The 23,057-nt window shown below is 46.0% G+C and overlaps 1 protein-coding gene across 1 annotated transcript in view; it reads left to right on the forward strand.

The window, feature by feature from the left end:
- Positions 1-23,057, forward strand: part of LOC139265421 (rho guanine nucleotide exchange factor 26-like) — a 208,162-nt gene that overhangs the window by 43,807 nt on the left and 141,298 nt on the right. Inside the window, exons 5-6 of the mRNA XM_070882424.1 lie at positions 18,213-18,269; positions 22,667-22,827. Coding sequence (XP_070738525.1) covers positions 18,213-18,269; positions 22,667-22,827 — 218 coding nt within the window. The remainder of the gene's footprint in view (positions 1-18,212; positions 18,270-22,666; positions 22,828-23,057) is intronic.

Below are 23,057 nucleotides of genomic sequence, written 5' to 3' on the forward strand. Positions count from 1 at the left end.
TATGTTGATTGAGGGATAAATATTGGCCAGGACACCAGGATAACTCCCCTGCTCTTCTTCAAATTAGTGCCATGAGATCATTTTAAATTCACTTGAGAGGGCAGACGGGGCCTCGGTTTAACGTCTCATCTGAAGGACGGCACCTTTAAAAGTGCAGCAGTCCCTCAGTACTGCACTGGGAGTGTCAGCCTAGATTTTTGTGCTCAAGTGTTCAGTTGTGCTTGAACCCACAACCTTCTGACTCAGAGGTGAGTGTGCTGCCCACTGAGCCATAGCTGACATTAGACACATGGCAATAGTGAAAGACATCTATGAAAATCATGTGGGCACCATATAACCCCAATGGCTCTGTGTGTAAATGCACTTGGATGAAGTGCACTGGAGTTCCCTCCCCAAACATATCCGTCTCTCTCACCTTTTTAAAGACCTACCTCTTTGACCAAGCTTTTGGTCATTTGCCCCAATATCTCCTTATACGTGGCTCGGTGTCAAATTTGGTTTGGTAACGCTCCTGTGCAAAGCTTTGGGTCGTTTTACTACGTCAAAGGAGCTGTATAAATGTAAGTTGTTGCTGCTGCTAAAGGGCAGTGGTGTGAATGAGTCACAGAGTTGAGTCCTGGTTCGTGGTGAGTTAACTGATTTTAGCCTGAATGGTGGTAGGCCACTGCTTCCGTGCCTATGGGTTAGAAAAGCAGAGAGAGAATTTGCACCATCCCATCATCATCATCATCATCATCATAGGTGGTCCCTCATTTTGAGGATGACTTGCTTCCACGCCAAAAAGGGATGAGTTCAATGAAGGACCTAATATTCCAGATCCCAAACTACACGTTGAAGGGTGGAAGATGCCTGTGCGTCAATTTTTTTAACATGTGGTGGCCGTTGCACACCAGCCACCACACGGGCTTGACAGAGCTAGGTCTTTGTCCAATGGCAAGGATGAACCAAGACGACTGGAGACCAGCTCTGCTGCATGGATCTAGTGCGCACACATATAGCAGCGTGGGCTGGCCCGTGCTGCCCCTGGGCTCTCGCCTCTTCTGGGCCCCGAACTCTCGCCTCTCCTGGGCCCCGAACACGTCGCTCCACGATCACTTCGGCGCGGCAGTCCCAACCTGCATGGACCATCAGCTGTTGTCGTCATCATCATCATAGGCAGTTCCTCAAAATCGAGGAAGACTTGCTTCCACTCTAAAAGTGAGTTCTCAGGTGACTGTACAGTCCAATACAGGAATTACAGTGTCTGTCACAGGTGGGACAGACAGTGGTTGAAGGAAAGGGTGGGTGGGGAGTCTGGTTTGCCACATGCTCCTTCTGCTGCCTGCGCTTGTTTTCTGCATGTTCTCGGCGACGAGACTCTGGGTGCTTAGCGCCCTCCTGGATGCTCTTCCTCCACTGAGGGCGGTCTTTGGCCAGGGATTCCCAGGTGTCGGTGAGAATGTCGAACTTTATCAAGGAGGCTTTGAGTGTGTCCTTAGAAACGTTTCCACTGCCCACCTGGGGCTCGCTTGCCGAGTAGGAGTTCCGAGTAGAGCGCTTGCTTTGGGAGTCTTGTGTAATGTAGAAAACGCAGCAGCCAATATGCGCACAACAAGATTCCACAAACAGCAGCGAGATAATGACTGGATAATCTATTTTTTAGGTGTTGATGGACGGGTAAATATTGACCAGGACACCGGGGATAACTGCCCTGGTCCTCTTTGAAATAGTGCCGTAGGATCTTTTACGTCGACCTGAGAAGGCAGACAGGGCCTCGGTTTTCGTCTCATCTGAAAGACGGCACCTCCGATAGTGCTGCGCTCCCTCAGCACTGCACTGGGAGTGTCATAAGAACATAAGAACATAAGAATTAGGAACAAGAGTAGGCCATCTAGCCCCTCGAGCCTGCTCCGCCATTCAACAAGATCATGGCTGATCTGGCCGTGGACTCAGCTCCACTTACCCGCCCGCTCCCCGTAACCCTTAATTCCCTTATTGGTTAAAAATCTATCTGTGATTTGAATACATTCAATGAGCTAGCCTCAACTGCTTCCTTGGGCAGAGAATTCCACAGATTCACAACCCTCTGGGAGAAGAAATTCCTTCTCAACTCGGTTTTAAATTGGCTCCCCCGTATTTTGAGGCTGTGCCCCCTAGTTCTAGTCTCCCCGACCAGTGGAAACAACCTCTCTGCCTCTATCTTGTCTATCCCTTTCATTATTTTAAATGTTTCTATAAGATCACCCCTCATCCTTCTGAACTCCAACGAGTAAAGACCCAGTCTACTCAATCTATCATCATAAGATAACCCCCTCATCTCCGGAATCAGCCTAGTGAATCGTCTCTGTACCCCCTCCAAAGCTAGTATATCCTTCCTTAAGAAAGGTGACCAAAACTGCACGTAGTACTCCAGGTGCAGCCTCACCAATACTCTATACAGTTGCAGCAGGACCTCCCTGCTTTTGTACTCCATCCCTCTTGCAATGAAGGCCAACATTCCATTCGCCTTCCTGATTACTTGCTGCACCTGCAAACAAACTTTTTGGGTCCAAAAAGAGTTTCATGCACAAGGACCCCCAGGTCCCTCTGCACCACAGCATGTTGTAATTTCTCCCCATTCAAATAATAATCCCTTTTACTGTGTTTTTTTTCCGAAGGTGGATGACCTCACATTTTCCGACATTCTATTCCATCTGCCAGACCTTAGCCCATTCGCTTAACCTATCTAAATGTCTTTGCAGCCTCTCTGTGTCCTCTACACAAATCGCTTTCCCACTAATCTTTGTGTCATCTGCAAATTTTGTTACACTACACTCTGCCCCCTCTTCCAGGTCAACCTATGTATATTGTAAACAGTTGTGGTCCCAGCACCGATCCCTGTGCCACACCACTAACCACTGATTTCCAACCCGAAAAGGACCCATTTATCCCGACTCTCTGCTTTCTGTTAGCTAGCCAATTCTCTATCCATGCTAATACATTTCCTCTGACTCCGCGTACCTTTATCTTCTGCAGTAACCTTTTGTGTGGCACCTTATCGAATGCCTTTTGGAAATCTAAATACACCACATCCATCGGTACACCTCTATCCACCATGCTCGTTATATCCTCAAAGAATTCCAGTAAATTAGTTAAATATGATTCATGAATCCATGTTGTGTCTGCTTGATTGCACTATTCCTATCTAGATGTCCCGCTATTTCTTCCTTAATGATAGCTTCAAGCATTTTCCCCACTATAGATGTTAAACTAACCGGCCTATAGTTACCTGCCTTTTGTCTGCCCCCTTTTTTAAACAGAGGCGTTACATTAGCTGCTTTCCAATCCGCTGGTACCTCCTCAGAGTCCGGAGAATTTTGGTAGATTATAACGAATGCATCTGCTATAACTTCCACCATCTCTTTTAATACCCTGGGATGCATTTCATCAGGACCAGGGGACTTGTCTACCTTGAATCCCATTAGCCTGTCCAGCACTACCCCCCTAGTGATAGTGATTATCTCAAGGTCCTCCCTTCCCACATTCCCGTGACCAGCAATTTTTGGCATGGTTTTTGTGTCTTCCACTGTGAAGACTGAAGCAAAATAATTGTTTAAGGTCTCAGCCATTTCCACATTTCCCATTATTAAATCCCCCTTCTCATCTTCTAAGGGACGAACATTTGCTTTAGTCACTCTTTTCTGTTTTATATATCGGTAAAAGCTTTTACTATCTGTACGGCCTGGATTATGCACTCAAATCACTGGAGTGGGACTTGAACCCACGATCTTCTGAGAGTGCTACCCACTGAGCCACGGTTGTCATTATGTAGGCAAACACAGCAGTGTGTACTATCAACAGGATTCATTGGGTGATAGTCTGAGGACCCTTACTTTCAGTGAGATGCCGGGAAGAAGGTCAGCCCATGTGGACCTGATCCCCGCTAGAATCAACAGTGTCCGGGCAGGAGGACAAAGAATTACAATTCGCTTCATAGAAAAATGCCAGAAGAGGATTGGATATCTCTAAAGGTTGGGGAAGGGGCAATGAATGTCGCGACTGCCCCCTTAAATCTTGTGCATGCCTAGATGAGGGGTACGGTAGCATAGTGGTTATGTTACTGGACTAACATAAAAACATAGAAAATAGGTGCAGAAGTAGGCCATTCGGCCCTTTGAGCCTGCATCACCATTCAATAAGATCATGGCTGATCATTCCGTCAGTACCCCTTTCCCGCTTTCTCTCCAAACCCCTTGATCTCTTTAGCCGTAAGGGCCATATCTAACTCCCTCTTGAATATATCCAATGAACTGGCATCAACAACACTCTGCGGTAGGGAATTCCAAAGGTTAACAACTCTCTGAGTGAAGAAGTTTCTCTTCATCTCAGTCCTAAATGGCTTACCCCTTATCCTTAGATTATGTCCCCTGACTCTGGACTTCCCCAACATCGGGAACATTCTTCCTGCATCTAATCTGTCCAGTCCCATCAGAATTTTATATGTTTCTATGAGATCCCCTCTCATTCTTCTAAACTCCAGTGAATACACCCCCAGTCGATCCAGTCTCTCCTCATATGTCAGTCCTGCCATCCCGGGAATCAGTCTGGTGAACCTTCGCTGCACTCCCTCAATAGTAAGAACGCCCTTCCTCAGATTAGGAGACCAAAACTGAACACAATATTCCAGGTGAGGCCTCACTAAGGCCGTGAACAATTGCAGTAAGACTTCCCTGCTCCGATATTCAAATCCCCTAGCTATGAAGGCCAACATACCATTTGCCGCCTTCACCGCCTGCTGTACCTGCATACCAACTTTCAATGACTGATGTACCATGACACCCAGGTCTCGTTGCACCTCCCCTTTTCCTAATCTGCCGCCATTCAGATAATATTCTGCCTTTGTGTTTTTGCCACCAAAGTGAATAACCTCATTTATCCACATTATACTGCATCTGCCACGCGTTTACCAACTCACCTAACCTGTCCAATTCACCCTACTGCCTTTTAGCGTCCTCATAGCTCACACCGCCACCCAGTTTAGTGTCATCTGCAAACTTGGAGATATTACACTCAGTTCCCTCATCCAAATCATTGATGTATATTGTAAATAGCTAAAAAATTAGTATTCCAAAGTCCTTGAGTAATAATCCGGAGACACGAATTCAAATCCCACCACGGCAGCTGGGGAATTTAAATTCAGTTCATTAAAAAAAATATCTGGAATTTTTTTTTAAATTAGTATCCGTAATGGTGACCATGATTATCGTAAAACCTAATCTGATTCACTAATGTCCTTTAGGGAAAGAAATCTGCCGTCCTTACCCGGTCTGGCCTATATGACTCCAGACCCACAGCATTGTAGTTGACTCTTAACTTCTGTCTTAAATGGCCCTGCGAGACACTCAGTTGTATCCACCTGCTGAATTGTAACTTCACCACACGGACTGCAATGGTTCAAGAAGGTGGCTCATCAACACCTTCTCAAGACCAATTAGGCGATGGGCATAAATGCCGGCCTTGTCAGCAACGCCCTCATCCTGTAAAATGGATAAATAAGTAAAAAATTGTGGCACGTTTTACTGCGTTAAAGGCGCTATGTGAATGCAAGTCATTGCTGTTGTTGTAGACTTGGCTGTCAACCAGGCAGCCATATGTTAGCGGGCATTAAGGTAGCCACGGCAACACAGAGATGTGAGGAGCTGTGAGGAATCAAAGATCGCTCCATGGCAAAAAGTGAAACAAAGAAGTCGAGCAAGAACTGGCTGATACGAGGAGCTTGTGAGACGTCAATTCCTTCCCGAAACTTGGTTAAGCAGGAGCCCGTGTAAATGCCAGAAAGTGTTTCGATGAAGATTTAGATGTATATTGTATATTGTGCTGCTTCTCCTCTCAGACAGGCTGGAGTATTTTTTGGCAGACGCAGAGGGTCAGAAAACAAGCAGGAAAGTGAGATTAGGATCCATTTTTGTTTTTAAAAAATGTTTTAAATTGCAGTGATATTCAGCTGACCCAGAATTCGGGAGATAACCCGAAGATTGAATGGTTAGTTTTTATATTGTTACACCGTCACTGAAAGAGAGATAGAAAGAAAAAATAACCAGTGGTGCACATTGAGTCGGTGAGTTCGGAGCTCTACGTGTTTGTGTGAACTGGAATTTAGAGAGCGAGAGAGAGACAACACGTGAAAGAGAGACTAGACAGCTGGCCCGACCGCCCTCATGCATTTTCTGAGCACTGTCTAGTTGCCTTGATAGATAGACCTGCCGACAGTTCTGTCGCTGTTCAAGATGAGGACAGCAAAGAAGGTAACGGTTTAACAGATTCTCTGCTTCTGCTGTACGTGCTACTGTTGGTATTGGCAGAAATGTAAATGAATTGGGGGGGGCGATTCCACGATTTGTGTTTTTTGTTTGCAACATAGTAGAGCAGGCCTGGGTGCCTGCGTTAATCTTTATTAGTAACTGGAGTGGATGTGCTGTATGGGGCTGTTAAAGGGAGACACTCCCAAGGGGTTTTATCTGCTACCCCGGAAGATGTCTTGCCTTCAGATACAGTTTAAATGGGAGCAGTGCTCTGACTGAAGGCACGCAGCTTCTGAGGGTCTCTGTGCTAAAACTATCAGCAATAAAGCTCTTTTGAGTTGCTCCTTCATTCACTAGGACAATTTGCGACAAAACAAATTTGAAGTGATTCAAAATTCAAAGGTAATAAGAGAAAAAAAAATCCAGATTGCACGGTAGGTTAGCGTGTCGTTAATTTCACCGGTGCTCGTGGGCTCTTGCTGTGTGCGGAATGGCCGGCATGTTTTTCTACATTACGGTCGTGACTACATTTGAAAGCAATCCATTGTTTGCAACGTGCTTTAGGGACTTCAGTGGAAAAGAAAATAGAGTCGATGGTGTTAAATGGACGGCCTATTTGCTGTGGCTCGCGCAACCCATTGGCCCAAGGCCAAGTACACCCTCTTTCTGTTTCTGATGGGGGCCATTCAGAGCTGAACATTCCTTAATATAAAAATGCAAGTCCTGCAACTCCTTGTTGGTAGGGATTTTTATGTTCTGTCTGTACATGGGTGATGCAAAATTGACAAATTTGCTGGAATTCTTTGAGGATGTAATAAAAAGGGTGGATAAAGGGGAACCAGTGGATGTGGAGTATTTGGACTTCCAGAAGGCATTTGACCAGGTGCCACATAAAAGGTTACTGCACAAGATAAAAGTTCACAGGGTTGGCGGTAATATATTAGCATGGATAGAGGATTAGCTAACGAACTGAAAATAGAGAGTCGGGATAAATGGTTCATTCTCGGGTTGGCAATCAGTAACTAGTGGGGTGCCACAGGGGTCAGTGCTGGGACCCCAACTATTTACAATCTATATTAACGACTTGGAAGAAGGGACCGAGTGTAATGTAGCCAAGTTTGCTGACGATACAAAGATGAGAGGAAAAGCAATGTGTGAGGAGGACACAGAAAATCTGCAAAAGGACATAGACAGGCTAAGTGAGTGGGCAAAATGTTGGCAGATGGGGTATAATGTTGGAAAGTGTGAGGTCATGCACCATGGCAGAAAAAAAATCAAAGAGCAAGTTATTAGTTAAATGGAGAAAGATTGCAAAGTGCTGCAGTACAGCGGGACCTGGGGGTACTTGTGCATGAAACACACAAGTTTAGTATGCAGGTACAGCAAGTAATCAGGAAGGCCAATGGAATCTTGGCCTTTATTGCAAAGGGGATGGAGTATAAAAGCAGGGAAGTCTTGCTACAGTTATACAGAGTATTGGTGAGGCCACACCTGGAATACTGCGGGCAGTTTTGGTTTCCATATTTACGAAAGGATATACTTGCTTTGGAGGCAGTTCAGAGAAGGTTCACTAGGTTGATTCTGGAGATGAAGGGGTTGACCTATGAGGTAAGGTTGAGTAGGTTAGACCTCTACTCATTGGAATTCAGAAGATTGAGAGGTGATCTTATCGAAATGTATGAAATTCTGAGGGGCTTGACGAGGTGGATGCAGAGAAAATATTTCCACTGATGGGGGAGACTAGAACTAGAGGGCATAATCTTAGAATAAGGGGCCGCCCATTTAAAACTGAGATGAGGAGAAATTTATTTTCTCAGAGGGTTGTAAATCTGTGGAATTCGCTGCAGAGAGATGTGGAAGCTGGGGCATTGAATAAATTTAAGACAGAGATAGACAGTTTCTTAACCGATGGAGGGAATAAGCGGTTATGGGGAGCGAGCGGGGAAGTTGAGTTGAGTGCATGATCGGATCAGTATAAATTGGTGGAGCAGGCTCGAGGGGCCGTATGGCCTACTCCTCCTATTTCTTATGTTCTTATTATGTATGCCATTTAGAAAGTTACAGTAAATATTTCCATGCCCCCCCCCTCCACCCTCAAGGTTGGCCTGAGTAACTGGAAGGGAATCATGCGCCAGTACCCAGATGAGTTTTATGTTTTGCTTTGGCCGTGTGTTTTCCTGGTATCCAGTAGCTCGATGTCCCTGTGACCTTCTGCTTGAATACCTTGTGTTGCAACGGCATCTCAGTCCAGTGGCCTTGAATATTCCAGCAAAGTGTGGCACATGCTTGGTATACCAAGGACTTTTTTTTTTTAAGTCATCCTTTAGACACCAGCAAAGGATGACTTAAAAAATTATAAAGACAGAGAAGATAGCTTATGAAAGTAAACTAGCAAGAAATAAGAAAACAGACAGTAAGACCTGCTACAGGTATATAAAAAGGAAATGAGTAGCTAAAGTAAATGTTGGCCCCTTAGAGGATGGGACTGGAGAAGTAATAATGGGAAACTGGGAAATGGCAGAGAGTTTGAACAAATATTTTGTATCTGTCTTCACAGTAGAGAGGACACTAAAAAGATCCCAATAATTGATAATCAAGGAGCTTTGGGGGGGGGGGGGTAGATCTTAAAACAATCACCTATCACTAGAGATAAAGTACTAAGAAAACTAATGGGACTGAAGGTGGACAAGTCCCCTGGACCTGATGGTCTGCATCCTAGGGTCTTAAAAGAAGTGGCTGCAGAGATAGTGGATGCATTGCTTGTAATCTATCAAAATTCCCTGGATTCTGGAGGAATCCCAGCAGACTGAAAAATCGCAAATGTAACACCTCTATTTAAGAAAGGATGGAGATAGAAAGCAGGAAACTGTAGGCCAGTTAGCCTAACGTCTGTCATTGGGGAAAATGCTGGAGTCCATCATTAAGAAAGTAGTAGCAGGACATTTAGAAAATCATAATGTAGTCAAAGCAGAGTCTGCATGGTTTATGAAAGGGAATTCATGTTTGACAAATTTGCTGGAGTTCTTTGAGGATGTAATGAGAAGAGTGGATAAAGGAGATCCAGTTGATGTTGTATATTTGGATTTCCAGAAAGCATTCGATAAGGTGCCACATGAAAGGTTACTGCACAAGATAAGAGCTCACGGGGGTGGGGATAATATATTAGCATGGATAGAGGATTGGCTAACTAACAGAAAACAGAGAGTTGAGATAATTGGGTAATTTTCAGACTGGAAAATTGTAACTAGAGGGATCAGTACTGGGACCTCAAATATTTACAATTTATATTATTGACTTGGATGAAAAGACAGTGTAACGTAACCAAATTTGCTGATGATACAAAGATAGGGGGAAAGCAATTTGTGAGGATGACGCAAATAATCTACAAAGGGATATAGATAGACTCAGTGAGTGGGCAACAATTTGGCAGATGGACTATAATGTGGGAAAATATGAAATTATCCACTTTGGTAAGAAAAAGAAAATGATTTTTTAAATGGGGAGCGATTACAAAGGGCTGCACTGCAGAGGGATCTGGGAGTTCTTGTGCATGAAATGCAAAAAAGTTAGCATGCAGGTACAGCAAGTAATCAGGAAGGCAAATGGAATGTTGGCCTTTATTGCAAGGGGGATGGAGTATAAAAGTAGGGAAGTCCTGCTCCAACTGTACAGGGTATTGGTGAGGCCACACCTGGAGTACATTGTCCTGGAATACGGAATGGACTCGGTTAGATGGGAAGTTGGATCTTGCTGTGCACGAACTAGCCGCTGAGTCTGTCCGCAATGGTGGCTGCAGTTCATTAGGTCTGGGTGTAGAGGGATGTGGAACAAAGGCAGGTAAATGGGTTTGAGGTACAGAGGTAGCCATGATCTTGTTGCATGGCGGAGCAGGCTCGAGGGGCTGAATGGCCACCTTCTGTTCCTATGTTCATTGCAGTTAGGGTGTCCTGAAGATGTGATATATAAATGCAAATTGTTGCTTACTTAGAGAACCCTAGAAACATTTATATAAAAAAAAATAACTGGGTGCAGGTCCCCCTTATAAACAAATCGGTACAATTTTAAAGGAGGTGCAGGAGTAGAGACCTGGGCGTTTTCATACAGAAATCTTTGAAGGGGGCAGGACGAGTTGAGAAGGCGATTAAAAAGCATATGGGATGCTTGGCTTTATAAATAGAGCAATAGAGTGCAAAAGCAAGGAAATAATGGTAAACTTTCATAAAACACTGGTTAGGCTCCAGCTGGAATATTATGTTCAATTCTGATCACCACACGAAAGAAAGACTTGCATTCATATAGCACCTTTCACTATCTCCGGTTGTCGCAATGAAGTACTTTTTGGAGTGTAGTCACTGTTGTAATGTAATGGCAGCCAATTGCGCACAGCAAGCTCCCACAAGCAGTAATATAATAATGACCAGATAATCTGTTGGTTGAGGATCACTGCTGGCCAGCACACCGGGGGAAAACTCCCTGCTCTTTTTTGAAATAGTGCCATGGGATCTTTTACATCCACCTAAGAGGGCAAACGGGGCCTTGGCTTCGGGTCTCGTACAAAAGACGGCACTTCTGACAGTGCGGCACTCCCTCAGCACTCACTGGGGTGTCAAATTAGATTTTGTGCTCAAGTCTCTGGAGTGGGATGTAAACTCACAACCTCCCAACTCAGAGGCAAGTGTGCTACCCACTGAGCTACAACTGACACTTTAGGATGGATGTCAAGGCCATGGAAAGGCTGCAGAGGAGATTTACTGAAACGGTACCAGGGATGAGGGACTTCAGTTGTGTGGAGAGACTGGAAGAGCTGGGATTGTTCTCCTTGGAACAGAAGGTTAAGGGGAGATTTGATAGAGGTGTTCAAATCATGAAGAGTTTTCTTAGAGTAAATGGGGAAACTGTTTCCAGTGGCTGAAGTGCACAAAAAATCTGCTAAGTGAGTGGGCAAAAATTTGGCAGATGGAGTATAATGTTGGAAAGTGTGAGGTCATGCACTTTGGCAGAAAAAAAATCAAAGGGCAAATTATTATTTAAGAGGAGAAAGATTACAAAGTGCTGCAGTACAGCAGGACCTGGGTGTATTTGTGCATGAAACACAAAAGGATAGTATGCAGGTACAGCAAGTGATCAGGAAAGCCAATGGTATCTTGGCCTTTATTGCAAAGGGGATGGAATATAAAAGCAGGGATTCCAGGTGAGGCCACACCTGGGATACTGCGTGCAGTTTTGGTTTCCATATTTACGAAAGGATATACTTGCTTTGGAAGCAGATCAGAGAAGGTTCACTAGGTTGATTCCTGGGATGTGGGGGTTGACTTATGAGGAAAGGTTGAGGAGGTTGGACCTCTACTCATTGGAATTCAGAAGAATGAGAGGTGATCTTATCGAAATGTATAAGATTATGAGGGGGCTTGACAAGGTGGATGCAGAGAGGATGTTTCCACTGATGGGGGAGACTAGAACTAGAGGGCGCGATCTTAGAATAAAGTGCCGCCCATTTAAAACTGAGATGAGGAGAAATTTCTTCTCTCAGAGGGTTGTAAATCTGTGGAATTCGATGGCTCAGAGAATGTGGAAGCATGTGGAAGCTGGGACAGAGAATAAATTTAAGACAGAAATAGACAGTTTCTTAAATGATAAGGGGATAAGGGGTTATAGGGAGCAGGCGGGGAAGTAGAGCTGAGTCCATGGTCAGATCAGCCATGATCTTATTGAATGGCTGAGCAGGCTCGAGGGGCTGTATGGCCTGCTCCTGTTCCTATTATGTTATTAAGTGTTGGTGTGATACAGATTTAATGTAATTGCCAAAAGAACCAGAGGGAAGATAAGGTGACTTTTCTTTAAAGCAGGGAGTTGTTATGATCTGGAATGCGCTGCCTGAAAGGGTGCTGGAAACAGATTCAATGATAACTTGCAAAAGGGAAGTGGATAAATGTTTGAAGGGTAAAAATGTGCAGAGTTGTGTGGAAATGTGACTAATTGGACAGCTTTTTCAAAGAGCAGGAGAGTCAGGATGGGCCGAATGGCCTCCTGTGCTATAAGATTATCTCCTTTCCCAGTGATCGCGGCTCAGGAAGATATCGCCTGCTGCTGACGCATCTCCTGAAATTGCTGCAATACTATAAAAGGACCTTGAATGTCCTCTCCACGTGAGGGGAGAAAGAATGAGCCGGATTTTTAAATGGCGGCAGGGGGACCATCCGGGCTCCGAAAGGAGAACTCTGCATCCATCACTGTCACCACTGACACTTGGCGGAGTGCTTGCTGATCATTGCTTTCCTGTTTACAGCTGCAGTGTGTTACAGATTACCAGCATTCCAGGCATACTTCATCAGGCCTGTGGGACTGCCTCAGATTCTCCGGGGTGGACGTAATACTAAAAAGCCTGGGTGAATCTCCTCAGGAGCCGGCCAAATGTTCCGTGCCTGCTGGCACGGGCAGAAGAATATTTTTACAAATTCTCCCATGGCCTCCCTCTGGCCTAGTTATGCAGCCTCCTCCAGCCCTCTGACCCAGTTCCCATCCCGATTCCATGCTACCATGCGGCCCTTTCCCAGTCCTGCATTCCGTAACGGTAACAGATCCTACCCCCCACCCCACAACCACCCATCTAGCTCCTACGCTCTGGAATTCTACCCTAAACCCCTCCACCTTGCTGCATTCCCGCCATCTCTCCTGCCCCCCCCTCCCCCCACAGCTCCCGACACCCATCCAGCTCTTGCGACCTGGAATTCTCACCCCACCGCCCCTTCCCCCAAACCCCTCCACCTTACTCCATCCCAAAAGGGTTTAATTGGATGTGAAGCACTTTGGGACTTTCAGTGGAAGTGAAAGGTGCTATAGAAATGCAAGCTCTTTATTTGATCATCTGAGCCCAGCCTGATTTTAACGTCACTGTAACCAGGTCGATTCCTGAGATGAAGGGGTTGTCTTATGAAGAAAGGTTGAGCAGGTTGGGCCTATACTCGTTGAAGTTCAGAAGAATGAGAGGTGATCTTATTGAAACTTATAAGAATCTGTGGGGGCTCGACAAGGTAGATGCACAGAGGATTTTTCCACTCATGTGGGAATCTAGAACTAGGGGGCATAGTTTCAGAATAAGGGGTCGCCCAATTAAAACGGAAATGAGGCATTTCTTCTCTCCCAGGGTTGTAAATCTGTGGAATTCTCTGTTCCACAGAGCTGTGGAGGCTGGGTCATTGAATATATTTAAGTTGGAGATAGACAGATTTTTGAACAATAAGGGAGTCAAGTGTTGTGGGGAGCAGGCAGAGAAGTGGAGTTGAGGCCAAGATCAGAACAGCCATGATATTGAATGGTGGAGCAGGCTCGAGGGACCAAATGGCCTACTCCTGTTCCTATTTCTTATGTTCTTATGTTGATCCTTGAACTTTAGCCTGAGGAAATAAATCTTAGGAATGGAACAGGTCTGCCCATTGGCACAGAGGAGTGACTCAGTTGGGAACGAGCTGCGAAATGGCCTGAATCAACATCAACCACAAATATAAAGCTTCACCAACAGCTCCAAGTTGAACCGTAAACGAGCATTGAAGTAAAATGCTACTATGACACCATTCAGATCTCCAAACACCATCAAAAACAGTTGAACTGGTCATTGCTAGATGTGGTACCTAGCTGTGCGCAAAGTGGCTGCTGGGTTTGTTTAACTCGAGACACTTGAGCTCAAAAGTCTAGGCTGACACTCCAGCGCAGTGCTGAGGGAGCGCAGCACTGTCGGAGATGCCATCTTTGGCATGTGACGTTAAACCGAGGCCCCGTCTGCTCTCTCAGGTGGATGTAAAAGGATCCCATGGCACTATTTCGAAGAAGAGCAGGGGAGTTCTCTTTTTGGTGTCCTAGCCAATATTTATCTCTCAATCAACATCACTAAATACGGATTACCTGGTCAGTATCATGTTGCTGCTTGTGGGAGCTTGCTGTGCACATATTGGCTGCCACGTTTCCTACATTCCAACAGTGACGACACTTCAAAAATACTTCATTGGTTGTAAAGCGTTTTGGGATGTCCCGAGGTCGTGAAAGGCAACATTTAAATGAAAGTATATTTCTTTATATCAGAGCCTCTACTTTTTGTGCTTTAAGATATTTCTGAGATGTGATAATGCGACATATAAATGGATGTCTTTCTTGATAATAAATCAGAATTTGAGGTATTTGTTAGTGAATATGCAGCTAACATTTATGTAAAGTTAAGTTTAAACATCTTGTGGATCACAAATTAGTGCATTGAGTTAGGTAAAAGTTGACCTAAAAATTAGTTTCATCTCCATATAATTGAGTATAACAGTGTACATGAGCGAGCCTTTTAATCATCATAGATAATTCATTGGCACCCCATCCACCTCCTTAAACATTCACTCCCTCCACCAACGCTGCACCGTGGCTGCAGTGTGTACCATCTACAAGATGCACTGCAGCAACTCGCCAAGGCTTCTTGCGAGTGGGCAAATGCATGGCAGGCGCAGTATAATGTGGATAAATGTGAGGTTATCCACTTTGGGGGCAAAAACACAAAGACAGAATATTATCTGAATGGTGGCAGATTAGGAAAAGGGGAGATGCAACAAGACCTGGGTGTCATGGTTCATCAGTCATTGAATGTTGGCATGCAGGTACAACAGGCGGTAAAGAAGGCAAATGGTATGTTGACCTTCATAGCTAGGGGATTTGAGTATAGGAACAGGGAGGTCTTACTGCAGTTGTACAGGGCCTTGGTGAAGCCTCATCTGGAATATTGTGTTCAGTTTTGGTTTCCTAATCTGAGGAAGGACGTTCTTGCTATTGAGGGACTGCAGCGAAGATTCACCAGACTGATTCCCAGGATGACTGGACTGACATATGAGAAGAGACTGGATCGACTAGGCCTTTATACACTGGAGTTTAGAAGGATGAGAGGGGATCTCATAGAAACATATAAGATTCTGACGGGACTGGACAGGTTGGATGCGGGAAGAATGTTGCCGATGTTGGGGAAGTCCAGAACCAGGGGACACAGTCTCAGGATAAGGGGTAGGCCATTTAGGACTGAGATGAGGAGAAACTTCTTCAATCAGAGAGTTGTTAACCTGTGGAATTCCCTAACGCAGAGAGTTGTTGATGCCAGTTCATTGGATATATTCAAGAGGGAATTAGATATGGCCCTTGTGGCTAAAGGGATCAAGGGGTATGGAGAGAAAGCAGGAAAGGGATACTGAGGTGAATGATCAGCCATGATCTTATTGAATGGTGGTGCAGGCTTGAAGGGCCGAATGGCCTACTCCTGCACCTATTTTCTGTGTTTCTATGTTTCTTCGGCAGCACCTCTCAAACCCATGACCTCTACCACCTAGAAGGACAAGGACAGCCGGCGCATGGGAACACCATCGCCTCCAAGGTCCCCTCCAAGTCACACACCATCCTGACGTGGAAATATTCCTCCATCGTCGCTGGGTCAAAATCCTGGAACACCCTCCCTAACAGCACTGTGGGAGTACCTTCACCACATGGGCTGCAGAGGTTCAAGAAGACGGCTCACCACCACCTTGTCAAAGGCAATTAAGAATGGGCAATAAATACCAGCCTTGCCAGCGACGCCCACATCCCAGGAACAAATTTTAAAAATCTTTAACTTGGACCTTGCTTGGATTGGCATCTGCCAGGTCCCTCCCTCTTTTATGCCACTCCAGGTTTTTGAAATTGCCATCAGTTTTTATAGCTGACTGCTTTTTTACCTTTCAACACACAATTTTAAATATAAATAGCCACCTGTCCACTGTATTGCCAATAAAGACTGCAGTCTGGCAGTAATTTCAAAACCCTTACTGTGTCGGTGCTAAAACGTCCCCAGCGGAAAGCCCAGCAGTAATTTCTAAAACCTGGAGTGGATGAGCTGCTGGAATCGTGGCCAGGTGGCAACCCCCGACCTTCCTTTCACACTTGTAGCCCCAGTGTGTCAATTGCCCAAGCTCTGGAACTCCCTGCCTAAACCTCTCCGCCTCTCTTTCCTCCTTCAAGACGCTCCTTAAAACCTCCCTCTTTGACCAAGGTTTTGGTCACATGTCCTAATTGCTCCTTATGGGGCTCGGTATTAGGTTTTTAAAAATCTCATAATACTCCTGTGAAGCGCCTTGGGACACTTCACTATGTTAAAGGCGCTATATAAATACATGTTGTTGTTGTATTAACTCATTGGCTTTCCCCAGCAGTCGTTCATTCTTGTCTGAAATGCTTTGGAGCATCCTGCTCAACTCTGAGTTCCAGGAGTCCTTCAGCTTTCTTCCATGGTCTGTAGATCACCATGAAATATGGGCAAATCTGTGGAATGCCTCACATTCCTCACTGTTCCCTTCTTCTTAAAACTACAAACTTTGTAAACCCAAGCTTTGTATCAGTTAGCCACCAATTCTTGGTTTGATGCTGGCTTATCACCTCATACTTTCAACTTTAAAGTCCTGTGAGAAGCTCCTTCTCTCCTCTCGGGTTTCAAATCAAGAGTGTTTAGTTATGTAACTACAGAATCTTTGCAGCACGGATGGAACCCATTTGGCCCATCGCGCCTGTGCCAATGAGCCTTGATAGACAGGATCACCGACTGGAGAATTGGGCATGGAATTTGTAATGTATGCACCTGTGAGTATGTTCACAGGTTTGTCGAGATGTTGAAGGACTGCTCCTGGGCCTGGCCGAGGGGGTCGTTCAGCCCGACTGCCTGCCTCTCTTCCGCGGCTCCGTTCGTGCCAGGGTGTCCCTGGAGATGGAGCACGCGGTGTCCACCGGTATACTCGCGGCCTTCCGCGAGAGGTGGGCACTGGAGGGACTGGAGTGCATCATCAGCCCTAGGAACCGAATTTTAATTTAATTTGGTAAAGTTCCCAGTTCATTTGGAATTTGTGGGTTCTAGTGCCTTTTAAAAAAGGGGGTACTTATTTTAAAAGTTCTTGCAAAAATAGTTGTGGAGGTGTTGAGTTGTGAATAGCTTAGCCAGTCACATGATGTTTACAAGACTCAATAAAACCCCAGCCAGTTGGGGTCAGGGGATCCACGATGAGGCAGGTGGTTGTCAGCCTGGTGGACGAACTGGTAATGTGTAATGTGATGGTTAAACCTTTTGCTAATAAACCAACTAGTTCTTAATAGCAATGTGTTGCTGTGAATTCTTAAGCAAAGAACCCATGAAGCAGATACATTACAGAATTCCTGTGTGAAAATGCACGAGCCCTGATTTTCCAACCGTTGAAGTGAATCGGCTAGAGATGGGAATCACCCCATGTTTGGCGTGCAATTCACCGACCTACACCCCTGATAGGTGGCTCCTTGCACGGAGTACAGCCTTGCAACATTTACCCTAAGGTACAATGTACTTCAGGTCTTGTGATCAGTGGTCTGTATATCTTACCAACTCTTACAGATTTTATTGATTTAAAAAAAGAAAGTCTTGCATTTATATAGCACCTTTCACGACCACCGGACGTCTCAAAGCGCTTTAAAGCTAATGAAATACTTTTTTGGAGTGTAGTCACTGTTGCAATGTGGGAAACACGGCAGCCAATTTGCGCACAGCAAGCTCCCACAAACAGCAATTTGATAACCAGATAATCTGTTTTTGTTATGTTGATTGAGGGATAAATATTGGCCCAGGACACTGGGGATAACTCCCCTGCTCTTCTTCAAAATAGTGTCATGGGATCTTTTACGTCCACCTGAGAGGGCTGACGGGGCCTCGGTTTAATGTCTCATCCGAAAGACGGCACCTCCGACAGTGCAGCACTCCCTCAGCACTGCACTGGGAGTGTCAGCCTAGATTTATGTGCTCAAGTCTCTGGAGTGGAACTTGAATCCCCACAACCGTCTGAAAGAAAGATAATCCAGGAAACAAGTTTATTGTTTTAGGTTGTCTCGTTTCCTTCCTTGACCCACGCAGCATGTAGAAATAATTCATGTGCTTCTGCCTTTCAGGTGAAGAAGAGTGGAATATTGCAGACCGTCACCCAAGAGGAGAAAAAGAGACAGGAGGTACATTCATCCTTTGCTCGCGAGTCACCTTTACGTGGAACTGTGGTCGGATCCTGACGCACCGTTCCGCCCGTGAGATGGTTGGAAAAGCGAAGGTTGCGAGTTGATGCGATTGGTGTTTTTAGGACTCTGATGGAATTAGATAATGCAGCCCATGACAAACTCATCTTGTCCAGCCCAGTAGAACTGGAGGACACGAGCAGCGGTTCAAGGGGGTAAATTCAGAACTCATCGGGGGAAACGATATTTCAGTCAGCGATTGCTCACTCTATGGAACACACTCTCTTGGAAGGCAGCGGAAGCAGTTAGTGTTGATTCATTCAAATACGGATTAGATAGATTTCGTTCAGGAATTAACCTTTTGGGATCGGGTGTACAAGTAATTTGAGACATGACGGGGCTGAAATTGCCCCTTTCCAAAAAGGCCCATTCCAGGAGCCGCTAAAGGGTCGAGAAGGACTTTTTGCCCGGGACAGGCGGTGGAAGCAACCCTCCCGGATTGTCCCCAGGATGGCGGTGGTGAAAACATCATCATCGTGCACGACGCCCCCTTATTGTCCCGCGACGACCCCTTTACGCCCCTCGGGGGAAATTGCCCCGCGGGAGCGAGGTTGGCGCGGGGCGTGCAGCCAAGCCTGCGGTGGCTCGGGCGCCCCGTCCGCCCTTAAAGGGAAGGGCCTTACGCCGCGGCCGCCATCTTTTTTGTTTTTGTCGGGCAACTTTGCAGTCGGCCCGACAATGGTGAATGCTGGTTCAGCCGGGACGCCAACTGGCAGCCCAGGCTGCCGGCCCAGCTGTAACCCTTCCACAATGGCCCAGAAGTGATCGCAGTGACCCTCCCCTTTAAGGGAAGGGGAGGACTTTGCGACGTGTCAACGCCATGTGACACATCCCTTTGGCGCTGACCTCATCAGCGCGCCGCTCCCGCCTCCCTCCCGCCCTGAGAGCGCTCCGATTATTTTTTTTTAGTTAAAGTGCCCAATTCTGGGGCTCTTGCATATCCACCTACCGCCAGGTGAACAAACCTCTCTTTATTCGAATTAAGCGTCCCAAACTGAGCAAGGAGCAATTTTGCCCCCCGGCATTTAGTGAGGGTAGTGTGCTGGGGGGAACAGGTGACTTTGCTCCTGTGGTTCCCCAAGCTTTCCACCATTGGGGGCTTTCCTCACCTCATGTCTGGGTCTGTGAGAGACTCATTGATAGAGATTGGTCACTGTGATCAGTCAACAACTCGGATTACGCTAAATATCTGTAAGACAAAGGTCCTTCACCAGCCTGTTCTCACCACACAGCACTGACCCTCAGTCATCAAGGTCCACGGTGCGGCCCTGGACACTGTGGACCACTTCCCGTATCTCGGGAGCCTCCTATCAGCAAGAGCAGGCATCGACGACGAGATCCAACACTGCCTCCAGTGCGCTAGTGCAGCCTTCGGTTGCCTAAGGAAAAGAGTGTTTGAAGACCAGGCCCTCAACTGCCACCAAGCTCATGGTCTACAGGGCTGTAGTAATACCCGCCCTCTTGTATGGCTCAGAGACATGGACCGTGGACAGCAGACACTTGAAGTTGCTGGAGAAATATCACCAACGATGTCTCCACAAGATCCTACAAATCCCCTGGGAGGACAAGCACACCAATATCAGCGTCCTCGACCAGGCCAACATCCCCAGCATTGAAGCACTGATCACACTTGATAAGCTCCGCTGGGCAGGCCACATAATTTGCATGTCAGACAAAAGACTCCCAAAGCAAGCGTTCTATTTGGAGCTCCTTCACGGCAAATGAGCCAAAGGTGGGCAGAGAAAACGTTACAAGGACACCCTCAAAGCCTCCCTGATAAAGTGCGACATCCCCACCGACACCTGGGAGTCCCTGGCCCAAGACCGCCCTAAGTGGAGGAAGTGCATCCGATAGGGCGCTGAGCACTTCGGGTCTCAAAACCGAGAGCATGCAGAAATCAAGTGCAGACAGCGGAAAGAGCGTGCGGCAAACCTGTCCCAACCCACCCCTTCCCTCAATGACTATCTGTCCCACCTGTGACAGAGTCTGTGGCTCTTGTATTGGACTGTTCAGCCACCAAAGAACTCACTTCAGGAGTGGAAGCAAGTCTTCCTCGATTCCGAGGGACTGCCTATGATGATGAGGGTAGAATTTGTTTTTAATAACAATCTAACGGAACTATTTTCTTTCCTTTCCTGTGGATTCATGGCGACATTTTGTCACCACTCTGTATTACAAACTACTTATTAAACTGGAGCAGCCAGGAACATAAACCAGAACAGTCTTCCAGTTGGCGACTGTGTTGTTTGGATATTATGGTTTATGTTTCTGGGCCAAGAATGAATTTCCCTTATTTAGACTGCAGTTATAAAGGGAAATGCTACTTTGGGCAAAGTACTTCCAGTTGCAGACACTCTCACTTCCACAACCACCCCTCCCCCATCAACCAAAGGAGAGACAATATTTTGGCATTTAAAGGTAGCCTTCGGAAACTCACTCTTATCAAATCATGAGTCCATAACTTATGAGTGTAAAGTTCGACGTTCTCATGCCTAAATCATTAAGCACACTGCATTGTTTTATACTAAGCCGCACAGAGCAGGATGTCCCGGCTTAGTGCTGAGTTTAAAGGGCTCATCTCGGCAGTGGTTGGCATCCTATAATTGACCCTTTGGTATCGTCAGGGGACATATCCCTGTTATAATATAGGAATTAGGATCGAGTCAAAGGCAATAACTTGAGTATGTATTTTTTTTTAAATTCATTCATGGATGTGGCAAAGCCCAGCATTTATTGCTCTTCCCTGATTGCCCTCGAGAAGGTGGTGGTGAACTGTTGCAGTCCATAGCGGTTTGATACACCTGAGGGCAATTTCAGAGGGCAATTGAGAGTCAATCACATTGCTCTGGGCCTGGAGTCACATATAGGTCAGACCGGGTAAGGATGGCAGATTTCCTTCCCTAAAGGACGTTGGTGAACGAGATGGGTTTTTATAACAATCTGGTAGTTTCATGGTCACCCTCACTGATACTAGCTTTTTATTCCAGATTTATTTAATTAACTGAATTTAAATTCCCCAGCTGCCGTGGTGGGATTTGAACTTGTGTCTCTGGATCATTAGTGCAGGCCTCTGGATTACTAGTCCAGTGACCTAACCACTATGCTTACCGGACCTAGCGCTGGCCGTTGTCCGACTGTGGCCCATCCTTAGTCTCGAGCTCCAATTTTAAGCTAATCCAACAAGTGATAATGGGGCGGGTTCAGGTCAGTGGAGAGTTAAATTGGACCGGGTGTAAAATGGGCATCTGACCAAAGCCCACCTTCCCACCGGGTGGGATCAGGATCTTCAATGCCAGGTGTGCCAGTGCGTAAGATGACCAAAGGCATTAATAAGGTAGATCGAGAGAAACTATTTTTCCTTTGGTGGGGGAATCCGAAACAAGGGAACATAACCTTAACTTTAGAGCTAGGCCATCAGGGGTGATGTTAGGAAGCACTTCTTCACACAAAGGGTGGTAGAAATCTGGAACTCTCTTCACCCCCACCGCCCCCCCCCAAAAAAAGCTGTTGAGGCTGGGAGCCAATTGAAAATGTCAAAACTGAGATTGATAGATTTTTGTTATGCAAAGGGTATTAAGGGGTTACGGAACCAAGGCAGCTAGATACAGATACGGAGTTAAGATACAGATCGGACATGATCTAATAGAATGACGGAACAGGCTCGAGGGGCTGAATGGCTTCCTCCTGTTCCTCTGGGGGGGTAGAGGATGGGGTGCTGCCAAGGAAGGCATTGGAGAAATCAAGCGTAGAACATAAGAACATAAGAAAATAGGAGCAGGAGTAGGCCATACGGCCCCTTGAGCCTGCTCCGCCATTCAATAAGATCATGGCTGATCTGATCATGGACTCAGCTCTACTTCCCCGCCTGCTCCCCATAACCCCTTATCCTCTTATCGTTTAAGAAACTGTCTATTTCTGTCTTAAATTTATTCAGTGTCCCAGCTTCCACAACTCTCTGAGGCAGCGAATTCCATAGATTTCCATAGAAATTTCTCCTCATCTCAGTTTTAATTGGGCGGCCCCTTATTCTAAGATAATGCCCTCTCGTTCTAGTCTCCCCATCAGTGGAAACATCCTCTCTGCATCCACCTTGTCAAGCCCCCTCATAATCTTATACGTTTCGATAAGATCACCTCTCATTCTTCTGAATTCCAATGAGTAGAGGCCCAACCTACTCAACCTTTCCTCATGTTAACCCCCTCATCCCCAGAATCAACCTAGTGAACCTTCTCTGAACTGCCTCCAAAGCAAGTATAACCTTTCGTAAATATGGAAACCAAGGTCTAACTCTTTCTGGCTCCTCTGAACTGTAAATCCTCTCCTCTCTTTGTCAACAGGCTATTTTTGAAGTGATTTCATCGGAGCACTCCTACATGCTGAGCCTCGAAATCCTGATCCGCATGTTTAAGAACTCCGAAACACTGAACTTAACCATGACCAAAACTGAGAGGCACCATCTCTTTTCCAACATCGCTGACGTCCAAAGGTCCAGCAACAAGTGAGTTGCCCTTATTGTGGTTTTCAGTGCTCAGTTCCTTGTGTTTTTGGTTGTCCCCTATTCTCTTTGCCGTGTCACTTTATGGAAATTACTTTCAGTTGTGCATCTCCCTGAGGTCCAGGGAATCTTTCGACCGATCATCTGCCCATTTCACGGGTGAAGTGGGTTGTAGATTAATTGTAAAAGCATCTTGTGCCTTTGATGATTGCAGAAACATTTGTAGTAAGATT

This window comes from Pristiophorus japonicus, chromosome 6, assembly GCF_044704955.1.
Source record: "Pristiophorus japonicus isolate sPriJap1 chromosome 6, sPriJap1.hap1, whole genome shotgun sequence".
Taxonomy (NCBI): Eukaryota; Metazoa; Chordata; class Chondrichthyes; family Pristiophoridae; genus Pristiophorus; species Pristiophorus japonicus.